This window comes from Eptatretus burgeri, chromosome 4 (genome assembly GCF_056783735.1).
Source record: "Eptatretus burgeri isolate ZD-2024b chromosome 4, Ebu_testis_v1, whole genome shotgun sequence".
Classification (NCBI taxonomy): Eukaryota; Metazoa; Chordata; class Myxini; order Myxiniformes; family Myxinidae; genus Eptatretus; species Eptatretus burgeri.
The window spans coordinates 91,084,229-91,102,954 of record NC_140964.1 but is presented as its reverse complement, the minus strand read 5'-3'; the positions used below and the strand labels follow the sequence as shown (position 1 = coordinate 91,102,954).

Below are 18,726 nucleotides of genomic sequence, written 5' to 3'. Positions count from 1 at the left end.
ACTCGCTCAGTGAGGAAAAGCGGTGAGGCTTTACTCGCTCAGTGAGGCAAAGCGGTGAGGCGTTACTCGCTCAGTTTGGAAAAGCGGTGAGGATTTACTCGCTCAGTGAGGGAAAAGCGGTGAGGATTTACTTGCTCAGTGAGGAAAAGCGGTGAGGCTTTACTCGCTCAGTGAGGAAAAGCGGTGAGGTTTTACTCGCTCAGTGAGGAAAAGCGGTGAGGCTTTACTCGCTCAGTGAGGAAAAGCGGTGAGGATTTACTCGCTCAGTGAGGAAAAGCGGTGAGGATTTACTCGCTCAGTGAGGAAAACGGTGAGGCTTTACTCGCTCAATGAGGAAAAGCGGTGAGGATTTACTCGATCAGTGAGGAATAGCGGTGAGGATTTACTCGCTCAGTGAGGAAAAGTGGTGAGGCTTTACTCGCTCAGTGAGGAAAAGCGGTGAGGCTTTACTCGCTCAGTGAGGAAAAAAGCGGTGAGGCTTTACTCGCTCAGTGAGGAAAAGTGGTGAGGCTTTACTCGCTCAGTGAGGAAAAGCGGTGAGGCTTTACTCGCTCAGTGAGGCAAAGCGGTGAGGCTTTACTCGCTCAGTGAGGAAAAAAGCGGTGAGGCTTTACTCGCTCAGTGAGGAAGAGTGGTGAGGCTTTACTCGCTCAGTGAGGAAAAGCGGTGAGGCTTTACTCGCTCAGTGAGGAAAAGCGGTGAGGCTTTACTCACTCAGTGAGGAAAAGCGGTGAGGCTTTACTCGCTCAGTGAGGAAAAGCGGTGAGGCTTTACTCGCTCAGTGAGGAAAAGCGGTGAGGCTTTACTCGCTCAGTGAGGAAAAGCGGTGAGGCTTTACTCACTCAGTGAGGAAAAGCGGTGAGGATTTACTCGCTCAGTGAGGAAAAGCGGTGAGGCTTTACTCGCTCAGTGAGGAAAAGCGGTGAGACTTTACTCGCTCAGTGAGGAAAAGCGGTGAGGCTTTACTCGCTCAGTGAGGAAAAGTGGTGAGGAATTACTCGCTCAGTGAGGAAAAGTGGTGAGGCTTTACTCGCTCAGTGAGGAAAAGCGGTGAGGCTTTACTCGCTCAGTGAGGAAAAGCGGTGAGGCTTTACTCGCTCAGTGAGGAAAAAAGCGGTGAGGCTTTACTCGCTCAGTGAGGAAAAGTGGTGAGGCTTTACTCGCTCAGTGAGGAAAAGCGGTGAGGCTTTACTCGCTCAGTGAGGAAAAGCGGTGAGGCTTTACTCGCTCAGTGAGGAAAAGTGGTGAGGAATTACTCGCTCAGTGAGGAAAAGCGGTGAGGATTTACTCGCTCAGTGAGGAAAAGCGGTGAGGCTTTACTCGCTCAGTGAGGAAAAGCGGTGAGACTTTACTCGCTCAGTGAGGAAAAGCGGTGAGGCTTTACTCGCTCAGTGAGGAAAAGTGGTGAGGAATTACTCGCTCAGTGAGGAAAAGTGGTGAGGCTTTACTCGCTCAGTGAGGAAAAGCGGTGAGGCTTTACTCGCTCAGTGAGGAAAAGCGGTGAGGCTTTACTCGCTCAGTGAGGAAAAAAGCGGTGAGGCTTTACTCGCTCAGTGAGGAAAAGTGGTGAGGCTTTACTCGCTCAGTGAGGAAAAGCGGTGAGGCTTTACTCGCTCAGTGAGGAAAAGCGGTGAGGCTTTACTCACTCAGTGAGGAAAAGCGGTGAGGCTTTACTCGCTCAGTGAGGAAAAGCGGTGAGGCTTTACTCGCTCAGTGAGGAAAAGCGGTGAGGCTTTACTCACTCAGTGAGGAAAAGCGGTGAGGATTTACTCGCTCAGTGAGGAAAAGCGGTGAGGCTTTACTCGCTCAGTGAGGAAAAGCGGTGAGACTTTACTCGCTCAGTGAGGAAAAGCGGTGAGGCTTTACTCGCTCAGTGAGGAAAAGTGGTGAGGAATTACTCGCTCAGTGAGGAAAAGTGGTGAGGCTTTACTCGCTCAGTGAGGAAAAGCGGTGAGGCTTTACTCGCTCAGTGAGGAAAAGCGGTGAGGCTTTACTCACTCAGTGAGGAAAGCGGTGAGGCTTTACTCGCTCAGTGAGGAAAAGCGGTGAGGCTTTACTCGCTCAGTGAGGAAAAGCGGTGAGGCTTTACTCACTCAGTGAGGAAAAGCGGTGAGGATTTACTCGCTCAGTGAGGAAAAGCGGTGAGGCTTTACTCACTCAGTGAGGAAAAGCGGTGAGGATTTACTCGCTCAGTGAGGAAAAGCGGTGAGGATTTACTCGCTCAGTGAGGAAAAGCGGTGAGGCTTTACTCGCTCAGTGAGGAAAAGCTCAGACAATAAAGTAAGTTGCATTTCTTTTACAGAAGAGGCTCGTTGCTTTTGACATCAATTAATTCTGAAAAATGGCACCAAATACAAGTTTGTGAATTTCACTTTTCTTTCATCACTTTTACTGTTCTTTCATCACTGTTATATGAGATTAATCAATATTAAAACCATTCAAAAAATATATGGTGGAAATCAAATAACTGACCAAATACAGCACTGGAGTACCAGGAGGAACCCAAATAGACAAAGATGGAGTCATCAGGAGGAACCCAAATAGACAAAGATGGAGTCATCAGGAGGAACCCAAATAGACAAAGATGGAGTCATCAGGAGGAACCCAAATAGACAAAGATGGAGTCATCAGGAGGAACCCAAATAGACAAAGATGGAGTCATCAGGAGAAGCCAAGATAGGATTCTGGTTTTGGCTGCTACTCCTCTGACCTCAAACTCATCCAGGTGCAGTCAGGTGAACGTTACAAAAGCTATTTGCAAGATTCACCCCTCAATAGACAAAGAAAAAGAAAGAAAGAGAGATAGAGGACAAAAATAAACCACACGCACCAACAAAAAGCACACGCACACACACACACACACACACACACACACACACACACACACACACACACACACACCAAACAGAAAGGACACATGCACCACACACTAACAGAAAGCACACACATATTGATTACACACCAACAGAAATGTCATTGGAGCTCAGAGTCGAACATGTTGGAACTGTGCATTTAAAAACGATTTGATGAGAATGTCAAACCAAACCTGCATATTGATGCATGACAATTCCAATTTGAACAATGGATTTTAGCACTTTTTCGTTGATAAAATAGATCGTTTATGTTGTCCACCGAAGCAGACTGACAAGTATTGATCTTCAGAGAGAAGTATTGTTGTAATTTAAATTCGAACCTCTTCATTTTAGATACTGATCTTAACTTTCCTTCAAAAGGCATCCTTCATCGCATGGAGCAAGAGACACAGTTGACAGCATACCTGGTGAAGGAGAGGGTTCCTGGAGATCTGGGAATAATACGTGGTGAGGTGCAGGACCTGCAGAAAGTTCTGGCTGAACCTGCCATGTGCCAGGTGGACGTGGCCAAAATTGAGGACAAGGTAATTCCATATATTAATTGCTTCCTGCCCCTTTTTTGTTCTTTATTGTGCATTTGAAAGGTGACATTCCATAAATACCTTTCTTTACACATACCATTTCTGTTAAAAAATTTTTTTTTTTAAATCGAAGATTTAAGGCTCATGGATCATTTGCATTTGAATCTTTACTCATTTATTTAGTTATTTATTTATGTGAAACACAGGAAATTTCAAAAACCCAGAATTAATAAATCTCATGCTTAGCAAAATTTATACTTCATATCATTAAATGCAAAAACAAAATAGAACAACTTTGATGAATTTTCTCATATTTTTATTCACTATTTTGTGGGTGCAAATATGTCTGGTGCAGGATTGGATGTGTGACATTTCCCATGTCATCAATATTACTGGATATTTACAGTTATGTCATTTGGATTAATTTCCTCATTAATCATGTTTTATATTTGCAGCATTTGTAATCTCTTATCATTGGACCACGAAATAGCAAAATTAGCATCGTCAAGGTGATTTGTGACCCCTCCCTCCCTCCTTTCATCACACTGACCTTTGTTTTTTTACTGCAGCACAGAGCTTTTCACCCCACATCTGTGCTGCTCCAAGATCACATATCTTGAATAATAAAATAGTAAGACTAATCAAAGGAACGAGCAGGAATAAAAACAGGGAAGGGTGGATGTCAGAGTACATGTGATCGGGTGAGGTAGGGGAAGGGACAACAGGACCAGATGAGATGTTTGATCCACAAGAGGCGTGAGGGGGTAATCGGGGCTGCCTGTACATGTCATGCCTGCCATATAAGGATTGTGGAATGAAATGACTAAAATTCAGAATGCACCTGCAAGAAAGGAGTGTGCCTATGCACAATGAAACATTTGGAGAACTTCTGATCAACTTATCCAAAAAGTTGGTACATGTGGGTCCATGCAAGGCTGAAGGTTTGTAGATGGTGCGTTCTACCCAAACCTTCATGCTTCTTCACACCAATGGGAAAGGTCATATCTGGGGCTTGTCGATGCACAGAGTAAGTTTAAAATGATGGTATTTACGATATTTTTGTTTGGTTCCAGGGCCACAAGAGAAATTAGAAAGAATCTGAAAATGCAAAGCCCGTCCCCATCCACTTTGTATCCGGACTGCTTCTTCTTCCATATGCTGAACTTGACGAAAACAGATAAAAACTAGAATGGCACTCAGTAGAGCGCATACCTCTGCCAGGCTGATTAGTTTACGTTTTGTATCCAACTGATGGGCCGGATCTGGATTTGGACCTCAACTAAAATTTAATTGGCTTGTTCTTGTCACCTAACCATCTCATCCACCAAGTTTCGTCTGAATCCGTCCATAACTTTTTGAGATATTGTGCTACATATCATTTCAGCCCAAACACTCAATGGTGAAAAATCACTTTTAAAATTCTCGGATTCGAATTTGGATCTCTACCAAAATCGAATCAATTATTCCTTGTTACATACCCAACCTGTCCAACAAGTTTCATCCGAATCAGTCCACAACTTTTTGAGATATCCTGCTATATGTCGTTTTTGGCCCTTTCTCTCAATAGTGAAAAATCACTTTGAAATTTTTCAGATCCAAATCTGGATCTTCAAGAAAATCTAATCATTTTGTCTGTCACATACCCAATATTTCCACCAAATTTCTTCCGAATCCATCCACAACTTTTTGAGATATGTATATTATTCACAAACAAACAGACAGACAGACAGGGATGAAAACATAGCCTCTTCCCATATCAGGTGGCAGAGATTAAAAAATAAAATACAGAAAATTGAAGACTTAGGTGACTTTGACCTTTTCACCTCAAAAGCAATCTGCTTCAGTGACTCAATATGCAAACTCTACTCAAATTTCAAGTCAATAAGACAGAATTTGATAATTTTGTGACCTTGACCTTTTGACCCCAAAACAATTGGCTGCTCATTTTTTTATTGGTGAACCAATTCAATGATGCAATATGCAAATTTTGTTTCAATTTCAAGTCAATCAAATGAAAATTGACGATTTTATTCAACCTTGACTTTTGACCTTTTGATCGAAAGAAACAACCAGCTTCAAGATTTTGATTTGTGAACCAATTCAGTGACCCAATATGCAAATTCTAAAAACTTCAGGTCAACCAGATGAAAATTGCTGATTTTAGGTGACTTTAATATTTTGATTTAAAAATAATAATAATAATTGGTTCACGAAAAAATATTTTCACGAAAAAAATAAGTGACCACTACAAGCCTGAAGACGACGATGGTTCACGAGCGGTATTTGACGATGTAGATTGTTTCAGAAGTCAAGGATGAGACAATGTAATAATGTTTGACCAAGTTATAAAAATGATCAACATGATGTGTTATGAGTGACAGGTTATTAGCTGCAAAATGTCGAAAACCCGGTTTCGGTCAACAACTTTAAAAATTTGACCTTTGCATAACCTTAAAGGTCACAAAACAATGTTGTGGACATTTAAATAAGGAAACAGGATACGTGATATAGCTTAATGGAGTTAGTTCGTTGAAGAAGGTCGAAAACCCGGTTCGATTCCCACAACTTTGAAAATTTGACCTTTGTGAACTTTAAAGGTCAAAGGTCAAGGATTATGACCTTTTGTGCAAAACTTCCTCTGGAACATTCCAGGAACAATATAACGTCATATAGGCTATATGGCATTTCGCACTTCTCGGATTATCCATACTTTGATGAAATCAGCGTAGAAACAAACTTGAAGGGGGCGCCACGGGCAAGGTGTGCGAGATAGAGCAAAATGGTTTCAAGACTTTAGGTGGGGAATGACCTCAGGATTATGCATAAAAAAATATTGTCATCCTAGCTCTCAAAGTTTGGGCGGTCGTATGATTTTTTATGTCAAAATTCGAAATTTTCTAAGTTTGTGACCTTGTGACCTTCTGACCTTGACCTTGGGACGAAAGTGAAAAATTGAGCTCCGTGGGGCTATGCAGGTGGCATTGGGCTAACCAAATACTGAAACCCCTGCCAGATTCGACAAAGCCCTTGGAGAAGAAATTTTTTTATGTCAAAATTCGCAATTTTCTAAGTTCGTGACCTTGTGGCCTTGACCTTGGGACGAAAATGAAAAATCGAGCTCTGTGGGGCTATGCAGGTGCCATTGGGCTAACCAAATACCGAAACTCCTGCCAGATTCGACAAACCCCTTGGAGAAGAAATTTTTTTACGTCAAAACTCGCAATTTTCTAAGTTCGTGACCTTGTGACCTTGACCGTGGGACGAAAATGAAAAATCGAGCTCCGTGAGGCTATGCAGGTGCCATTGGGCTAACCAAATACCGAAACCCTGCCAGATTCGACAATCCCCTCGGAGAAGATGGATTTTTATGTCAAAATTCACAATTTTCTAAGTTCGTGACCTTGCAGCCTTGACCTTGGGACGAAAATGAAAAATCGAGCTCTGTGGGGCTATGCAGGTGCCATTGGGCTAACCAAATACCGAAACCCTGCCAGATTCGACAAACCCCTGGGAGAAGAAAAAAATTTTTTGTCAAAATTCGCAATTTTCTAAGTTCGTGACCTTGTGACCTTGACCTTGGGATGAAAATGAAAAATCCAGCTCCGTGGGGCTATGCAGGTGCCATTGGGCTAACCAAATACCGAAACTCCTGTCAGATTTGACAAACCCCCTAGGAGAAGATGCAAATTGAAATTGGCTACCCCCTAAAAACACATGTTTTTTGGGCGTGGCTCCGCCCATAATGGGCGCACCACGCCCATTCTCAGGAAAACACAACTAGATCATGATATAAACCTCCCACCAAAATTTTATCAGGATCTGATCAAAACCCACGGAGTTATGCTCGGGACACACAGACAGACAGACACACAACAATAACGAATATTGGTTCACGAAAAAATATTTTCACGAAAAAAATAAGTGAGCACTATATTCGTTATTGTTGTGTGTCTGTCTGTCTGTCTGTCTGTATGTCCGTTTGTCTGTATGCTTGTCTGTCCCAAGCATAGCTCCGTGGGATTTGATCCGATCCTGATAAAATTTTGGTGGGAGGTTTATATCAATATCTAGTTTTGTTTTCCTGAAAATGGGCATGGTGCGCCCATTATGAGCGGAGCCACGCCCAAAAAACATGTGTTTTTAGGGGGTAGCCAATTTCAATTTGCATCTTCTCCTCGGGAGTTTGTCGAATCTGACAGGGGTTTCGGTATTTGGTTAGCCCAATGGCACCTGCATAGCCCCACGGAGCTGGATTTTCATTTTCGTCCCAAGGTCAAGCTCACAAGGTCACGAACTTAGAAAATTGCGAATTTTGACATAAAAATCATACGACCGCCCAACCTTTGAGAGCTAGGATGACAATATTTTTTATGCATAATCTTGAGGTCATTCCCCACCTAAAGTCTTGAAACCATTTTGCTCTATCTCGAACACCTTGCCTGTGGCGCCCCCTTCAAGTTTGTTTTTACGCTGATTTCATCAAAGTATGGATAATCCGAGAAGTGCGAAATGCCATATAGCCTATATGACGTTATATTGTTCCTGGAATGTTCCAGAGGAAGTTTTGCACGAAAGGTCATAATCCTTGACCTTTGACATTTAAAGTTCACAAAGGTCAAATTTTCAAAGTTGTGGGAATCGAACCGGGTTTTCGACCTTCGACGAACTAACTCCAATAAGCTATAGCACGTATCCTGTTTCCTTATTTAAATGTCCACAACATTGTTTTGTGACCTTTAAAGGTTATGCAAAGGTCAAATTTTGAAAGTTGTTGAACGAAACTGGGTTTTTGACATTTTGCAGCTAATAACCTGTCACTTGTACCACATCATGTTGATCATTTTTATAACTTGGTCAAAAATTGTCACATTGTCTCATCCTTGACTTCTGAAACAATCTACATCGTCAAATCCGCTCGTGAACCATCGTCGTCTTCAGACTTGTGATGATTAATTTCTTCATTAATCAGCTTCATTAATCAGATTGTAATCAGCTTCCAGCTTTTGATTGGTGAATCAATTCAGTGACCCAATATGCAAATTCTTAAAACTTCAGGTCAACCAGATGAAAATTGACGATTATATGTTATGTTTACCTTTGACCTTTTGACTAAATTATTAGTTTGTCTTTTCCATATTCTCATCATAAAACTTTGTTGAGAATTTGATGACAAAAGCTCAAAATGGTAAAAAAAATGTTACCCACCCCCAAACCCCATGTCCAAAACTCCATCCATGGGGGACAGGCTAATTATACCATACTTTTGCATCTATTGGTGAAAGAAGTGTGTGTGTGTGTGTGTGTGTGTGTGTGTGTGTGTGTGTGTGTGTGTGTGTGTGTGTGTGTGTGTGTGTGTGTGTGTGTGTGTGTGTGTGTGTGTGTGTGTGTGTGTGTGTGTGTTATAACCATGAGCACCGTTAGTTAATTGTATTAACAGGAAATAATACGAATCTGACTCCTCTCTCCCACAGATATTTTATCTCATACACGTATATTTCTCAAGTTCCTATATTTCCGTGAGTCCGGTTTACACTTAGGAACTGAACAATTATGGTTAACCACCCCTAAATTGCCACTGTATCGTCTAAATGCTGAAAATTATGTTTAAAAGATTATTTTAATAACAGGTTTCACACCTGTAATGGCAGGTTAACAGTGCCCCGCGAGCCGAACCGAGTCAATGTAAACACACACAGCGCATGCACAAAAGGGGTCTCATTTAGCATTCACACGTCATTTCCAAAGTCTTGTGTTGTACAGGGGGTTTGCAATGGTCCATGTGTTCATTGTTATCGGGGGTGATGTGGGGAGAGGGGGTGACATCGGAGTTAGTTCATGGCAGGATATCGTGACATCCATACGATAATTGGTTCCATGTCATGCTGTGGAAAATTATCATGAAAAATACTAGCTTCCAACACAGGACCATATTTCAACTCAAGTATTGTAGAAATTCCACCTGGAGCATAGCATTTGACAATTTTGAGCCATTTATGGACCAGGTCTGATAATTTCCTTCTCCTCTGTGCTCTTACTCAGATACAGGAAGCTGACAGAGTTGTAGCACAGCTGGCTGGGCGTCGAATGTCCAGCAACACAAGTTCTGACAACAATATATTGCTACTCAGGCAGCAGGCAAGCAATTTCAGCACAGATTTTCAATGTCAGTTATACTTATTCTGATAACAATGATAAGTATACAGTTGTGGTTATATTGATATGAAGAAATATTGTATGGTGAATAATAAGTTAAAGGTATTGCTTACATACAGGTTGCTATTTTGATACGAAAGAAGGCTGAGAAGGTTGAGGAGCTGCAGTTGCTGCACGAGCATAGAGCTGGCTTGGAGAAACAATCAGCTAAGAGGAAGAAGCATGTCCTGAAGCTGGAGGGTCATGAACAAAGGCCCAGAGAGGACGAGGTTGAAAGAGTGGGGATGGGGGATGCTGGTGCACTCCTTCCTGATTTTGAATCATTGCCATTATACATGATGATGGTTATAAAGACAACAGTTACCGAACAAACATTATTGCAGTATACTCACAGATGGTTGTTATAAGGCTTCCCCTGTTCTGTGTGTAGATAAAGTCTTATGTGGAAAAGATGCGAACAAAGAAGTCTCTTTTCAAACGCCATCAACAGAAGTTGTCGAGCCTCCATGCCGAATGTGGGGTGCTTGCCCGTACGGAGGAGGTGCTGAAACAGCGGTTGGCTGCTGTCATGGCAAATGTGGTATGCTAGAGATGGAGCAAACTCTCTCATATCTCTGCTCTGTGATCAACAGTGAAATGAGTGATCACCAAACTTTGCCAAAATGATGCCACTTTGCCTTACAGAAAACATTGAAGGTAGAACGTGGTGTTCATGACTCAGATGATATCGAGAAGGAGGAGGAGAGTGGCATAGATAACGTTCAAGAGGGTGTACATGCAGATACAGCTGCAATGGTGAGAGGCCAGTCTGAACACAACTGTCTGTACTCCGTTTTTCTGCTCCTATTTCCAAATATAGTTTTCCTGGCACAAAGTCAACTAACATCCAGAGGTTTATACACATTACAAATCCCCAAAACAAGTCATTTTTATGCATGAGTTTTTCCTGTAATTTTTCAAGGGATACTCGTTCCTTTTATCTTTTTTTTGTCTCTCGTTTTAGGTGCAGCAGCTGCAAAAACTGGTACAAAAGAAGAAGAACGACTTGGCTCCCCAAATTAAAGAGCTACGTCCCTTGCGCCAGAGGCATCAGGTAAAGCAAAGGAATCCTTTTAAATTCCAATTCATTCATTTTTGTGCAGCACCTGGCTGTGAGTTGCAACATTTCTGAAAGTGCAGCTGTGTTTTGATGCAGAGCCTCCTGTCAGTCAAGGCTGGAATTTTTTTAATTTGCCCAGGGTAATGGCAACTCTCACTTATCGTTTGTGAAAGACACCATGTGATATTATATGTTTCCAGAAACCAATGCAGGCAGACAGGTTCCTGCTTTAACATTGTAACCGATAGATGGCACATATAATACTGTACATTGATGCAACACACTACCTGCGAGTTAACAGTGACAGTTTATAGTTGGGCTCAGAATCTAACCTAGACGAGACAAAAGAGGAGAGGAAGTTCATTCTCATTCTGTTATCATCACCCCTTTGTTACCCCTCGAGAGTATGGCAGCGTGTACAATCTACAGTACTTTTAATGCTCCAGCACTGTATGGTTTCCTGTCTGACTGGCACTGTGTGCCTCCCTCCTTTTATTTTGAGTTATTTGCTGTCCAATATATACTTTCACATTCATAACCAGGCAACGAAAAAGCATCATCAAAGACCTTGCGCCACCTTTGAGCTGTCCTGCTCACCTTAGAAGTCCAATGGGATAGCAGAGTAACCTCCAACAGATTCGAGTTTGAGTTTCAGATTGCCAGTGACAAATTTCTCAGTGACACAAACTTGTGGCAGTTTCAGTGGACAGGAACTTTGACCTGGCCATTTTCCTTTGCTTTTTTTTTTTTTTTGGACTAGTTTTGGTGTGTATGTGCAGGACATGGTCATGCAGCACAAGGACAAGAAAGCACTGTACCAGAGTTGTGCTGCTGGTTTGGAAAGCAATCGGTCACTACTAGAACAGGTCGGTGACAACAATGAGGGATTAATAAGGCGGCTTCCTTTTTAGTTTATGGTTTTAGTATAATGGAAAGTTTTGGATTGAAAACTTTAAATACAACATAATCTTGCAAAAAGAAATGCTGAGATCTCAGCTTTACGTCATGTGTACGATGTTGTTGGTTTTTCTCCATTGTTTCGTGTCCTTGCGATTCGTATAAAAGTACACTGATGTCTCTTCATGTCTTTGTCGTTATGTTATTGTAATTATGAGGGTACTGAAGGGAAAACTATTAATTTTGTACAGATTATTGGTATAGTTCTTCCCCCTCATTTTATTAGTTTGATTCTCTTTTAAATTCGTTCTCTCAGCAATCGCTTAAGCAATTGATACAAAGTTTTCAACATTAGAGTGACGACCCATGTTCTGTATGTCCCAGCACACATTGCAGGGAGATCGCCTCTGTCATCCCAATTAAATTTGTGCCCAGGTAACATGAGACCACCAATAAAGTCAATGGAAAGGTTTATTTCAGTGGCGAATATGGAAAACCAGGTTCATCGGACAATATAGCACTTCTTGGTACTAAAATAAACCCAGCTTATGTCTGACCTCACACTTATATCTACAAAGTAAATATGTAGGAAATGGTTTTTCATCTTTACAACACATGTAAACAGATATCGCAAAAAAGGTGGGTTCCTACTCCTCCACAAGCATGTAACTATATTATGTACACATGGAGGTGGGGGAGCTAAGTTGAGAAAAAGAAGACGTCAGACTCTGTGGTGTAACAGTTACAGCGTCTGCTCTTAGTCTCTGGAGGTTGGTGGTTTGAAACCGACCCCGACCGAGTCAAAACAAAAACTTCAACAATGTTATGTCCTGTTTCCTTACTTGACCCTCAGCATTTAAAAAGAATATATCATGGACAAACAACCATCGGTTGGCAATCAAAGCATAAGCTTTGATGGACTGAACGGCCTCCCCCTGCATTTAAGTTTCTAGTAAGATGATAGACATCAAAAAGAGGTTGGGGCAATGTGGGAGAAGTGGGAAGATAAGGGATGGAAGTTTGGAGAGAATAGTAGTAAGGAAAGGAAGGAAAATACATGCATGAAGCATATGGATGGGGCAGAGGAGGGAGGGGATGGGGGGGGGTCAAAATTCCATATTTGCAGATATAATAAATCGATGGTTCCTTTGTTATTCCCTTGGTTTTATGTCAATCAATTAACCTTAGAATCGATCGTATTGATCTATTGTGACATTATTGTTGTGACATTATATTTTGTGACTATTGTGACTCTTGTGACTATACTATATTTTGTGACTATCACAAAACTATTGTGACATTATTGTTATGTGTGGTATTAGGGGGGTCTCAATTGTCAATAAGGAGAGAAGTTAAAGTGTGTTTCAGACTAAGAATAAAAAAAACCTCATAATTCTTATTAATTTGTTGCACATATCTATTTTAAACATGTAAAACCTTTGAATTCTTAGCTTTGTGATTAACATTGAGCTTTGTGATCACTGATAATGTCAACACCCACAAACTTTCAAGCAGAGTTCCTGATGAGCATCGGATCTGATTTATTTCGTAATTACAAATATTATTGAAAACCCACGGTCATCACGCGGAAACCATCAGTTATGGTATGCGGTTAGCACTATCCATCTGCTTGATGGCATCGTGAAGTGGCTGTGACGGTAGGCTATCAAGTGTGATGTACCTTGGTGCATTTTGGCCCACAGGAAGTGAAGTGTCTGTGTGAAGAGGTTTCCAAGTCTGAGAGCCAATACCATCTCCTGAACAGCAAGATTAAGGTACAGGTTATGCTTAATACCATGCTTCCACATTAATCTGCTTCACCGTGAAGAAAGGGTCTCCTTGCTTGATGAAATTGCATTCATAGCTTTAACTTTTACCTCTTCACAGTTAGTTGATCATCAGTTGCAGAGAGCAAATGACGAGGTAAAGGTCTATGCTTCATCGTCGGATCCTAACGAAGGGAAGTCATCCATAAGGTACTGAACACGCAGCGCCGACTTGCAATTGACCCCAACAAAAAGGACCACCAACAAGTCATGCAAAACTCCTTTGTAAATGTAATGGAAACTTTGCATAGTGAATGTGTTTACAAATACTGTAGAGCAGAGATTATTCACTCGTTAGTGAGGCAGCTTGTCATGTCAGCACCTGATGTATGCTCAACATCCTCTTTCATTATATCACAAAACCCATTGTTTATTTGTAGAAGTTATAGTCCAGAGATTCCTACCCCAACCCTCCCCTTTATTAGGTTAACATTACTCACACACAACTATCGGATGGATGATGAAAAAACATACCGTTTGTGGAAGTGGAAATCATCCGACTCTTTTCGGACAATCGTGAGTAGGCAGGATAGCCTAGAAGTATGCACACTCGCCTCTTCACTGTCTAGCCTGGATTTGAATTTTGGCCCAGCTATAAAAGATAACCCTGGTGTGTCACATGGAGGGCGATTCTTCAACATGTGCACCATCCCTTCCATGGACTTTAAGCTTGGTGTCTTGTCTGCTAGCATTAGTTGATGGACATTAAAGACCTTATGGTATCCTTCTCGAAGAGTATGCGAGTTATTGCCAACACCTTGAACAAATTACGAAATTTCTGCTCGACCCATCAGTGAGCAGTGCATCGGTGGCACAGCCATGCTCCCAGCAAAAATTGATGCAAACCCACAGCCACGGGCTGTGTACAGAAGAAGATGAAAAACGATTCAGAGCAATCTCATGTCTTTCTTTGTAAACCAAATATCCGTCGGATTCTTGGCAGTGAATCGGCGCACAACTCGAATGGCAAAGATGATGCCAACTGTGAGTGCGGTCTTGGACCTCAGACGATGGACCATCTAATGAGATACAGCATGTAAGATGAGGCTTGTTCTTCAAATGATCTGGCATAGGCATAAAAAATAGATTTATACAATATGTTATCACAAATGACAGAGCCCTTAAGTGTGTCCACCAATGGCAGGCAATTGTTTGATGAGACGAGATGAATTAATCTGTAAAATACACATGGTGCTTTGTTACACCAAGTCAGGCCAATGATGAAAATGTTACGAAGCAGTGTGGTAATTTGGTCATTGTTTTCCTGCCCACAGGGAACAATACAACAAGATCATTATGGAGCAGGAAATGCTGGGAAAGGTAAACATTTCACATGCTCAATGTCACTTGCTCCATACAACAGTAAAATTTCAGTATTGTTGAGGTGCAGTGCAATGGTTTGCAGGTTTTTCAACAAAATCAAAGCTGCATTAAGTGCCTTCTTTGAAGAGATTATTGTCAAAGTAAAATCAGGAGTTGCACAAACAAGTATGTAGAGAAAGGGTCAACATGTTGAATATATTATTATTTATACAATATGTTATCACAAATGCAAAAACAAAGTGCTTAACTTTTACATTCCATTCGTAATTTGCATACAAGTATTTTGCCTTACAAAGCGTTACCCCTGGTTTTCCATGCTGCCATTCAGTTTATTTATTAAGATCCCATGGTTTCCTTTGCGAATAGGAGGTGAGTTATCGGCGGCAACCTGGCCAAATTTCAAAATCCTCCTCGAACCTACAGGAGGCATCAGTGTGCAGCCATTCTCCTAAAGAATAATAGCAAACCACAGTCACATGCTGCATTTAAAGAACTAGTGTGGGCCCGTAGGTGCTTGCCCGTAGGTGCGTGCCCGTACGTGCAGCTTCATTCCTTCACTCTCATAAATGATGACTGGATTGGGGAATTGTTTCAATCAGATCGGACCAACCGTATCATAAATGGCCATAACTTGGGAAACACCTGGGAAACATACTCAGATCCCCAGCGTCAATTGTGACGTCATATCAAACGAAGAAGAAGAAGAATTGTGATGCCCCTCTCTCTCCCCCCCTCTCTCCCCCCCTCTCTCTCCCCCCCTCTCACCCCTAGTCTCGCCCCTGCTCTCTCCCCCCTTTCTCTCCCCCTCTCTCTCCCCCCTCTCTCCCCCCTCTCTCACCCCTCCTCTCCCATCCCCCTCTCTCGCCACCTCCTCTCTCCCTCTCTTTAATTGTGACGCCCCTCTCTCTCACCCCCTCTCTCTCGCCCCCTCTCTCTCGCCCCCTCTCTCACCCCCTCTCTCCCGCCCCCTCTCTCACCCCCTCTCTCCCGCCCCCTCTCTCGCCCCTCCTCTCTCGCTCCTCCTCTCTCACCCCCTCTCTCCCTCCCCTCTCTCGCCCACCTCTCGCCCCCCCTCTCTTCCCCCCTCTCTCGCCCCTCTCTCTGTAAATGTATTCACAAATGTCTACCAAGCACAACAATTAATTTAAACCTTTGGAAAAAACAGCTTTCAAACCTTGGGAAACACTTGGGAAACAGCTGAAACGGATGAAGAACGATATCAAACCTTGAAAAGGCACATACTCAGGTCCCCAGCGTCGATTGTGATGTCATACCAAACGAAGAAGAAAAAGAAGAATTGTGACGTCAATCGTGCAAAAAAAACAAATAAATAAACATTGTGACGTCATTCGTGATGTCATAGCACCGTGTTCTGTCATTGGTTGACAGACGTTATTGGTCATTATTGGTTGACAGACAATATAGAGGTCCTTATTGGCTGACATACATTGGTCATTGTATCATGTGATTCTTTTTATTACTGCCAATTATTGTGCTATTATTATTATTATTAATATGCTGTTATCATTATGAGATATCTTTGGGAAAAAATGGCATGATATGGTGGAACGACACTTCAGCTGCGATATATACACCTTTCCAACACTGAAAAAAGCAATAAAATGGTCGTAACTTGGGAACCGCTCGTCCAATTCATATCAAACCTTGAAAAGGCACATCCGCGCGGCCCCGGCAATATTCCCGGCAAGTTTCAATCAGATCGGACCGGCGGTCGTCGAGAAACGGTGGTCGCAGACAGACACACACACACACACACACACACACACAGCTTGCTGGAATTATAGATAGATAAGTGGCATTGTTGTTCGAGCATTTGCTCTGAGACTGGAGGGTAGGTGGTTTGATTCCAACCCTGGAAGAATCATTTCAGACTTTAAACATGATACGTGCTGCTTCCTCGCTTGATGCCCAGCATTTCAAGGATAGAGCATGGACAAACCCTGTACATTGGCATTCCATGCGGAGGTAAGGGGAAAGGAGACATTTCTCAAAACTCGATATCTCAAGATGGCATCGTCGGTACCCAAATTGCCTCCGGAGACCTCCCCCAGGTCACCAGCTGTGTTTGTCTGATGTCCTGTCTGGTGTCGACATCTACATGTGTGAGTAATTTGTGTGACAGCTCTTCCATGAGTCTTAGACAATGTAAAAAAAAATAAATAAAGTCTCGAAAGCCTTTGCCGATGTGAGGCAAAGTCAGCAAAGGTTTTCAGGCAGCGACACATCCATTGAGACCACTTTGCGCGAATGTATATCTTGCTGTTCAAAAAAGGTTAACACACATCCTTACAGCTAGATCGTTCACAAAATCTCTACTGGATCATTGTCTGTCGTGTAGAGAACATACCCTGAGTTACTTCACATCACTTTTGGGGAGTTTAGGGTTTCTTCCTCGACCACTTCGATTGTCAACAGTACCATCTTTGCATATCCTCCTCAGTCGTGCCTACAGCTCCTGCTTAAACAGCAAGTCGGGCTGGCATCTGCCGCATGAAGTAGCCTTCACTAGCTGACACCCATTTGTATACACTTGTCAGCTTGTCATGTGATATTTCCTTCCCAGGAGTCATAGTAGTCACCACCCTACAATGATACTGTATGACCTCCTCTACTTTTATAGTTCCTCTGCAGGTGTGGTACTTTCTCATTGCTTGCATGGCAACCAATCACAGTGCACTATGGAACATTTCTTTTCTTTTTTATGCACATGAGAGGAGATTCCATTTTAATTTTATATCCAGTTTGTCATCCAAATACTGTACATAATTATTTATTTTACTGTCAATGCTTCTTTTTATTCAGAAATTATGATTTCTTGGTGGTTGGTGGTTGACCACTCAGGAGAGGAATTTTGAATTTGACCAGGGTTCCGGGCAGAAATTACCAACGATTTGCGAAAGACATTATAGGATCTTTTACGTCCTTCGGCAACCAATGTTTGCAGATGGGACACTCAACTGAATGCTCCGTCCTGCAGATGGTGCACTCAATGATGCCACGCCCTTCCAGTGAAGTGCCAGTGTGACAATTTTTAGTCAGTCAGGAATTTCCCCCAGATTAGACAGCTCAGATGGTGATGTGCTTCCTCTGAAATATCCTGCCAACACTACATGTGTATACTAATATGATATATTATTACTGCACACATTTTACTTTGCTGTAACCAGCTTTAATTTTTTTAAAAATCAAAATAACCTCTGCTCTATTCGATCATTGCTTGAAGGTCTATTTTATAATGGCATTGTGTTTTTGCTGAGAGACTCTCATGTCAGCTGTTTCGACTTGAACAGTCCATTTGTCTGCCACCAAACTTCTTTCTAATGGAAGAAAATGTCCCATTCACATAAAAATGAGTCATGAGATAATGACTTTCCTTGCACTTTGAACCACTTATATGTGTGTGTGTGTGTGTGTGTGTGTGTGTGTGTGTGTGTGTGTGTGTGTGTGTGTGTGTGTGTGTGTGTGTGTGTGTGTGTGTGTGTGTGTGTGTGTGTGTGTGTGCAACTGTTGAACAATGGAGCTGTTAATTCCCCTCAGCAACACAAACAGAGACACATACAAGTGCTGACAAATGTACAAATTGACGGATGTGTATAAATGTGAATATAAGCCAGCCTATGCCATTTTGAATATGATAAAACAGAAGAAGTATTGTTTTCAATATGGATCCCTTTATCTCCCAATGTGATGTGACAATCACCTGGAATTTGCATTCGCGAAAACAGAAGCTCCGGGAACAGCAGAAGACCGTGCGGGAGAGGCACAGTCAAGGACTGCAGCAGGTGCAAATGTGGCAAGATCTGGCAAGTCTGCTCGAGTGCAAAGCACGCTGCATCGAGAGGAAGGATCGTCTGCTGGAAATGAGGCGTGCTGTGTCTACAGATGAGGAGAGATTTGTATTGTGATCTTGGAATATTGCAACCCAAAACAATGACATTCTAAGTATATGCTCCAACTGGTCAAATCTGTTAATGGATGGTTATTGGTATGATTATTATTATTTGCTCTTGTGT

At 42.2% G+C, this 18,726-nt stretch overlaps 1 protein-coding gene and 1 long non-coding RNA gene across 8 annotated transcripts in view; one reads left to right on the top strand and one right to left on the bottom strand.

Moving 5' to 3' along the window:
- The window catches only part of LOC147028661 (uncharacterized), a 50,379-nt gene that overhangs the window by 16,515 nt on the left and 15,138 nt on the right, over window positions 1-18,726 (bottom strand). The window contains exons 2-3 of one of the 2 annotated variants that reach the window (XR_015057654.1): window positions 18,414-18,589; window positions 14,331-14,544 (exon numbers count right to left, since the gene is read on the bottom strand). This is a non-coding gene — a long non-coding RNA (uncharacterized LOC147028661). Of the gene's footprint in view, window positions 1-14,330; window positions 14,545-18,413; window positions 18,590-18,726 lie in introns of those variants that run through there. The other variant, XR_015057653.1, reaches the window with a different exon arrangement.
- The window catches only part of IFT81 (intraflagellar transport 81), a 43,223-nt gene that overhangs the window by 24,273 nt on the left and 224 nt on the right, over window positions 1-18,726 (top strand). For 5 of the 6 annotated variants that reach the window (XM_085879288.1, XM_085879286.1, XM_085879287.1 and 2 more), the window contains 11 exons: window positions 3,234-3,397; window positions 9,434-9,529; window positions 9,667-9,825; window positions 9,978-10,127; window positions 10,232-10,342; window positions 10,551-10,640; window positions 11,426-11,512; window positions 13,247-13,318; window positions 13,431-13,519; window positions 14,644-14,689; window positions 18,439-18,726. The exon at window positions 18,439-18,726 is cut by the window's right edge and continues 224 nt beyond it. In XM_085879288.1, the coding sequence (XP_085735414.1) occupies window positions 3,234-3,397; window positions 9,434-9,529; window positions 9,667-9,825; window positions 9,978-10,127; window positions 10,232-10,342; window positions 10,551-10,640; window positions 11,426-11,512; window positions 13,247-13,318; window positions 13,431-13,519; window positions 14,644-14,689; window positions 18,439-18,618 (1,244 nt within the window). In that variant the 3' untranslated portion in view covers window positions 18,619-18,726. The remainder of the gene's footprint in view (window positions 1-3,233; window positions 3,398-9,433; window positions 9,530-9,666; window positions 9,826-9,977; window positions 10,128-10,231; window positions 10,343-10,550; window positions 10,641-11,425; window positions 11,513-13,246; window positions 13,319-13,430; window positions 13,520-14,643; window positions 14,690-18,438) is intronic. The other variant, XM_085879289.1, reaches the window with a different exon arrangement.